Source organism: Camellia sinensis, chromosome 7 (assembly GCF_055761805.1).
Source record: "Camellia sinensis isolate YWXY chromosome 7, ASM5576180v1, whole genome shotgun sequence".
NCBI lineage: Eukaryota > Viridiplantae > Streptophyta > Magnoliopsida > Ericales > Theaceae > Camellia > Camellia sinensis.
Genome location: NC_138967.1, coordinates 103,471,399 through 103,479,361, shown reverse-complemented (window position 1 = coordinate 103,479,361; position 7,963 = coordinate 103,471,399). Strand labels below are relative to the sequence as shown.

General features: G+C 42.5%; 1 protein-coding gene across 1 annotated transcript; it reads left to right on the top strand.

Moving 5' to 3' along the window:
* The first annotated feature begins 7,201 nt into the window (after positions 1-7,201).
* Positions 7,202-7,666, top strand: LOC145795999 (uncharacterized). The gene has a single exon (XM_082880963.1). It carries the CDS (start codon positions 7,202-7,204, stop codon positions 7,664-7,666), a length of 465 nt encoding a protein of 154 aa, XP_082737089.1.
* The last annotated feature ends 297 nt before the right edge of the window (positions 7,667-7,963 follow it).

The following is a 7,963-nucleotide window of genomic DNA, read 5'->3' as shown; positions in this document are numbered from 1 at the left end:
GGTGAGCCTCCTGCATCCTTGTTTGGTTCAGATCTGTAGTTTTGGGTCTTCATAGCTCAAAGAAGTACAAGAAAGTGCATCTCCGACACTCAACCGGCCTCCGTTGTGACCTCGGGTCGTGTCTTCTGTGCGTGGCACTCGAATTCGTGCAAGGTTTATCCTTTTCGTATCCTTTTGGCTTTTACAAAACTCAAAAGTTGCCCCATGCGTATCGAATATCATTCGCACTGTCTTGTGCGCTCGCGTTGTCTAAAACGCATCGCGCAGTTTTGCGCATCTCATTGCATTTTGCATGCATTCAATCAATTTCATAACTTGCATAGACCACATGTTTTGCTTGCGTAGACCGCATGTTCAATCAATTTCATTACTTGCGTAGACCGCATGTTTTGCTTGCGTAGATCGCATGTTTGTTCAATTTCATTACTTGCGTTGACCGCATGTTTTGCTTGCGTAGACCGCATATTTGTTCAATTTCATTACTTGCGTAGACCGCATGTTTGTTCAATTTCATTACTTGCGTAGACCGCATGTTTTGCTTGCGTAGACCACATGTTTGTTCAAATTCATTACTTGCGTAGACTGCATGTTCTACTTGCGTGGACCGCATTCCTGTGTTCAAATTCATTACCTGCTTAGACTGCATGTTCTGCTTGCGTAGACCGCATTCTTATGTTCAATTTCATTACTTGCGTAGACCGCATGCTTATGATCAATTTCGTTGCCTGCATAGATCGCGTGCTCCACTTACATGTCTGTGCCTTCACAGCATTGTTATGCTTCCCACTTGCTTTGCGTTGTCACGCATTTTCAAATACATTAATATGCATATTGTTAATCACATTGTACCTGTTAAGTTTGTTTTCTTTGCAGGCACGATATTGTATGTACGGTTCATTTGAGGTTGGTGCAACCAGACGAACCGGACAGGTATGATATACTCCGAGTGAGACATATCGAGAATTTTGTTCGGTCTAGGAGACCTTAAATCCTTGGAAGGTGCAAAACCTTTGGCGCATTGATGTGCACAGTTCGTTTGCATTGTCATGCATGTCTTAAGCCGCACGTTGTTGCGCATTTCAAGTTCACTTGCATTGTTATGCATTTCTTGTGCAATATCCACGGTTTAGGAGACCTTAAATCCTCGGAAGGTGCAAGACCTTTAGTGCATTGATGTGCACAGTCCATTTACATTGTCATGTATCTTAAAAGCCGCGTGTTGTCGCGCATTCCATGTAACATGCATTTCATACATCATTTGCATTTCGAAAAAAAAAAACAACAAAAACAAACAATCGCATTGTCATGCATCATCATAAATAGTTGCATTGTCATGCATTATTGCATTGTAAATTGCACACATTCACTGCATCACCTTTCATCTATGGCTCGCGCCTTTCCATGATTGAGCTTGGTCTGGAATGTGCCCATACTTTTCACGTCGAAACATAGTTCAGTAGACCGTTCTATGTCAGACACGGCTTGTATGTGTACATGCCTTTCCTAGGCAAGATTTGGTTTGGCCCGCGTGCCATATCCATTGCCATTTCCCCAGCATTTTCATTATATATTACATTGTAGTGTAATTGTCGCATCCAGCATTAGGATCGTAGTCCTTTCTCCAGCGGGTCGTTACCCCACTTATGTCATTCCACCCAATACTTGTTCTTGTGTCCGTCTACATTACTCATAGTTCAGTAGACCGTTCTATGGTAGACAAACTTGTTACCTCCATCAATCTATTTGACATAGGTGTGGTTTCGAACCGCTCATGATTGGATCATGATTCAATTGCATTGCACTTTCATTTGCATTGTTTATACATAGTTTTGTATATATTGCATATCATTTTGCATTCATTTTTGCATTGTCATGCATGTTGCTAACGATATTGTACCTGTTAAGTTTGCTTTCTTTTCAGGCACGATATTGTATGTACGGTTCGTTTGAAGCTGGTGCAACCAGACGAGCCGCACAGGTATTGTATCCTCCGAGTGAGACGTATCGAGAATTGCATAATTCTTTTACATCCTTTCTGCATTATAGTGTAGTTTGGTGTATGCTAGCTTAAAATTGTCGCATGTGTGCTTCATTACAGCTTTCTTTGCATGATCATAAGTTATGTCCGACTCCGTGCATTGTCTTGCATCTTGCCCCCATCTTCGGGCGCATATCTTGATTGTCTTGCATGTTTGTCTGAGTCTTCGGCCTTGTCAAAAATGGGTCGTCTCTAGGCTTTGACATTCACTCCCGTCATTGTTATGACTTTCGAGTTCTGTCAAAGAGGGGCAACTGTAGACACCCCATTTTTGACCATCCTCAAGACTTGGACGTCACCATTGGAACACTTGGTGATTATCCATGTTTGTGTTCGTCTTGAGTTCCAAGAAGCCTTGGCAGCGCGCCTTGTCGCAGGACCTCTCGACTCGACTGTTTTGTGTTTGGTTTGACACCAAACACTTGTGTTTTGCCTTTGAGAGGCAGGGTAGGGCTTGTAGACCATCCCCACCCATCACCGGCCATGGCTTGAGGCCATCGGCTGTGTTTTGTGGCCACCGGCCAAATATTTGGCCGGCTGGCACTATAGATGGCCGGTCGGCTATCTTTTTTTGGTCAATTGCATCTTTGGCCGGCCGACTACTGTGCATCTGCTTTTGCAGATATTTTTTTACACAGCTGTCTTGCATTTGGCTCCCCTCCATACACGTGTGTGGAGGGATCTCTCTCTTTAGAAGCTTGTCTTGTAAGCTTTACAAGACAAAAAGCTCTATAAAGAGAGGGCTTCTCTCTTGTTGAAGGGTTTAGACACTTTAGACAGCCATTTTAGGGTTTGAGTTCTAGGGTTAGGGTTTGTCTATGTCCTAGCTCTATATCTCTCTTTCTCTTGTATTGTGTGTGTTTTAGGCTTACTATTGCACACAAACACATAGTGTTACACCTTTTCTTGGTTCTTGAAGGGCCAGAGGTTTGTTCTTGAAGCTTTGGAGCTGTTTTGAGCTCAAGGAAGGGGCTGGTCCACCATTTGTGAAGAAGGTCAATAAGGGTAACAATCTTACCCCTTTTTACCCCATTCTTGCATACTATTTTTGCCTATCTTAGAACTGTTTTTGAGCTTAGTGTGTAATATAAAAAAGTTCTGTTTTTGGGCCCTCTAAATAGTTTGTTTAGAGTGTTTTGTGGTTTGGAGGTGTTTGACCCCTCTTAAGCCTTGAGGGGCTCCTTTTTGTGCTATTTTGAGTGAGCTCCGGGACTTTGGTGTTTGGGCCTCCTCACCACTGAAATCTTGAGGGATTTCTGTGGTAAGGATGGTGCCTTGAAGTCCCAAGAAGGAGAGGGCCACCCCCTCTCCTTGTTGTCCTTGAAAAGGACCATTTTTGGCCTCTTGAGGGAGCACCTAGCTTAGGCTCATGTTGACCATGCCTTAGTTGTTTTTTGTTCTTATTATGTCATAATATGCCTCTGTTTTTAGTTGGTTTTGGTACACCATGCTTGCTAAGCATACATGCCTTGTAATGCCACTTTGTTGCCTTAACATGCCTTAGGTGGTAAACCATTGTTCTAGCATGTTTTAGGCTTGGCTTTGTGAAGCTTTTGTGCTTATTTTGCTATGTTTGAGGTCTATCCTTAGTTGTTTGGGTCGACTTTGGCATGCTTAGTATAGCCCCTTTGCATTTTTGGCTTGTTGGCCTTAAGTGTGTGAATGTATAGCATGCATCCTTGCCTTAATTTAGTGGGTTGGGACCATTTGCCATGTTATTTCAGTCCCTTTAACATGCTTGTATGCTTGCCTTGGATGCCTCTTTGAAGCTTTGAAAGCTTGTCTTGCATGCCCCATGTTTTGGTCATTGTGCATGCTTTTGAATTTGAGCTACTTAGATGCCATCTAGGGGGTCCCCTTTTGCATGGTCTAGGTCTGCCTTGGACCTATTTTAAGCCCTCTTGGCCTTGTGAGGCTTGGTTGGCTTAGCCACGGTTTAAGTCCCCTTGACTTGCTTCAAGTACTTGAGCCATTTGCATGCTAATGTTTAGCCTAACTTGTTTGCTTGGTTTGGCACCATGTTCTCGCATGATTTTCAGAGCTTAATGCATGTCATTTGTCCATGTTTGCACCCTCTTGAGTGTGCTCGAGAATTGCTCTTTAATGCTTAAGTGTTGGTCCTTGTGTGCATGCATGTTTGCATGTCATTTTGCCTTCATTCTTGAGCATGTTGGCCACTGTTTTGGGCCTAGCATGGGGCTGTCCAAATTAGTGTAAGACCATCCTCTCATGTTATTGCATGCATGCCTTGCATATCATCACATATTCGCTCCATTTCACCTTGTGTTGCATGCCATGTGTAATTGCATTTTGTTGCAGTGCTTGAGTTGCATGATATGTTGTTGTATGCTTAGGTTGTAATACATTTGGCATGTATTCTCTCCTTTAGCCACTTAACATATTGTTGCATGTTTGTGCATTGCCCATGTTCATGCTTGCATGCTTGCTCTCATCATCATATTGTATGCTAGTTTACATGCTTAGGATTGCATTCCATCTAGCATGCATGCCTTGTCCCTTGATCGAGTGATAGGGAGTGGGCCTTTGTTTGTTTGTGTGCATTACATTTGAAATCAAAGTGCACACTTGATTCTTTGGGCCATCACGCATTGAAATGTGTGATTGATGGTCCGAGAACCAAGGACCATGTCCCTTTGAGTCGTACGCATGATGAGGGATAGGATTGGTGCATACATTGCTTGAATTGCATTGCCATGCTATGCCTTGCCCTCTGCTGCTGTCAATTGCAGGTTCTGCAGACATTCTTTGCCGACCGGCAGTGTTTAGTGCTGACCGGTAATCCATTGGTGGCCGATAGCTTCACCAACAGCCGATGATCACATACCACTGCCGGTGGCTATTCTACTCAGCCGGTGGTGTCTCCCAATGTCCAGGGAAGCAATTCTGAGACTTTGGCAGTCTTCAAAGAGGCATAACAGGAAAAACAGAGGCAGCCTATGCATGGCAGTGCACTTCCGAGCAAGACCCGAGCACGCACGCATCGAACCCTCTTCTCGAGCTCCCCTCTTTTTATTGCTTTCCTTATGCTTAGTTAATTTGTTAATTAATTAGGTGACTTGTAATAATTAATTAGCTTGCGAGTTAGTTAATTTGTATCATTCTTCTGGTCCCTCCGGGCGAGGGCGAATCTATAATAAGTGTGGGTGCGTGTGTGTGCATGTCTTCCAATCCCTACTTCTTTCTTCCCTTTTATTTACCTGCTTATGAAGGTAGATTAGGGCATGTTTAAATTAGCATACCTTATGCTATGCATGCGTGCATCCATACATTTGTCTTGCATGCACCGGGCTCGGTACGTCATGCTAACTGCATTTGTACTTCAATTCCAAATTGAATACGTGCATCAATTGATTGCATTTCACATGCCATGTTTAGGTTAGCCGAGCCTACTCTAATTGCATCCTATATGTGTTGCATTAGTCAATTTGACATGAACTAGGACCATGCATGTTGGCTAACTAGTTTATTGTTTTGGCACGGAGTACGATGTAAGTATTTTCATGCTTTAGCATATCGCATGCGTGTGAATACTATCATGACAGCATGCTTACCATGTGGCTAGATGCTTATGTGATAAACTATTTGAATGCCTGTGGGTGAAGGTTGGATTGTCTGAGTTGGAAAAACTCGTTGAAATCCGTATTTTAGCCTACTTGCGAGTAGCAAATTCCAAAGTGTTTTTCAAGACAAACGGATATGCAATGCTTATTTCCAAATTAGGCAATCAAGTCTATACTTGTTTGCTGTGCACATAACATAGTAATTCTAGGCTAATAACTTGAATAAGAACACATAACGTTTTCAAAAACGGATATCACGGTTAGTAGAGGCCGGTCTTCGGATCGGGCGAGAGGGGGTGCTCATAGCTGACCTTCCCCGATCGTACCCAAGTTCCCGAGCCGAAGCAACTTTGGTGATGACGGACACGTGGCCTTTGGCACCGAGTCAGGGTTTCCTAAATTCCCCCATTAAAATATTTAGGTGGCGACTCTATATCTGGCAAAGCAGTCCATGTTTGGTACTTCTTTTCAAAAATCTGTTTTCTCAAAACGATTTGCTGGATTTGGACTCTTTGGTTCAGATTTAGAACCGCAAACAAAATCGAGTCCGAACTGTAGCGCGTAGTGAGGGTCCCTCGCGGGCGCGTGCTACACAAGGCAGTGCTTTGATTTGTTGTTAGCCATTAAGGCAACTTACTATGTCCTTTAGCTTATTGAACTCTGTTGTAATTGGAAGTGTAATTTATATGTTGAACATGGAACTGTAGATGAAACCTTAGTTCAATGAGAAAGAGGATCTTTTGGTGTTAATTATGTTTTGGATTGATATATTTATATTATGTACTTTGGGGGCATTACAAATTGATATCAGAGCTAACTAGGTTTGAATACCTTGAGCTCGTGGGATGTGGCTTTGCCACAATGGGTTTATCATGGTAGAAAGGGATGCTAGGTTATCTTGTGTGTTATATGTGTTTACATGACTATGTGGGTATGGTATCAAACTTCTAGGATACAACTTGGATCCACTGCACTCATTGAAGTCCTTTTGGAAAGGCACTTGATCAATGCTTTTTCCATTTGGAATTCCTTGAGCACCATGTAACATATTGATATCTTAGGAGGGTGGTTCGTATGTGCTCTATGTGACTATGTGCTTGAATGGTTTGCCTTCTGTGAAAGTAGATACATGTATAAGTATAAACCGTGTGTGGCATATGAGATCTCGAGGGGAGTATCTAAGTATGGAGGGTGAGTCATGAATTTATTATTATTATTATTATTATTATTATTATTATTATTATTATTATTATTATTATTATTATTTTACCTTTATTTCTTATAGGCTGTTTGAACGCGTTAGAGGTCGTGGCAAACCTTGCCGAAAAGGTCAGAATGTTCCGGCCTAACCAAAGATCCCTTCACAAGAAGAAAGAGTGGGTCAGAATAATGTGGCCACTCCACCGGCCTAAGATGCAATGAGGGCTTTGGCCTGGGAGATAGCAGGGGCTCTTAGGGAGTCCATAGATATACTGAGAGCTGAACAAGCAGCTTGGACTATTGAAAGGGAGACTAGAACTTCTGTCCTTAAAAAGGAATTCTTCTGTTCAAACCTACCAAGTTCAGTGGTGGGCCTAACCCGATGAAAGTAGATGACTGGTTAGAGCAAATCATCAAATCTTTTGAGATTTTGGACATTCGTGATGATGAGTTACAGGTGGCATTAACGACCTACCAACTTAAAGGAGAGGCTGGGCAATGGTGGAAATACGCCAAGAATTGTGTTGAGCACACTTTGGAGGCATTTACGCACACCTTCCATGAGAACTTCCTCCTTCCTACTGCTAGAAAATGGTTGAAGAGGCAGTTTGAAGAGCTATTGCAGCTTGACACCTCTATGGTTGAATTTGAAGCTACATTTACTAGTCTTTCTCACTTTGCACCTAAATTTATGGCGATGGAAGAGCATCAATGCCTAGAGTTTGAGATGCGATTGAGACCAAAAATCTTGATGAAGGTGGTGTGTAATATGATTCGCAATTATGATCATTTAGTAAAGACCGCATCACATGTAGAAATTATGGTAGAGGCAGATGATGGAAGATAGAAGTTGAAGAGGATAAAAAACTCGAAATTTTAGTCTGATTCAAGATCCTCTAAGAAGTCTAGGGGTTCATCATCCTCATTTCAATCACCACCATAGTAGACCAAGTCTTCTAGTTCTATGATGGGTGGAAGCTCAGGGAACATGAGGTTAAATCCGTAGTGCATGTTACCGATGTGGCCAGTTGGGTTACAAAGCTTCAGAGTGTGGACAGAAGAGTGGGCCATAGTCTCAGTTTGATCATTCTCTAGGCCAATCTCAAAATAGAGATCAGGCTCCATTATGTTATCAGTGTGGTCA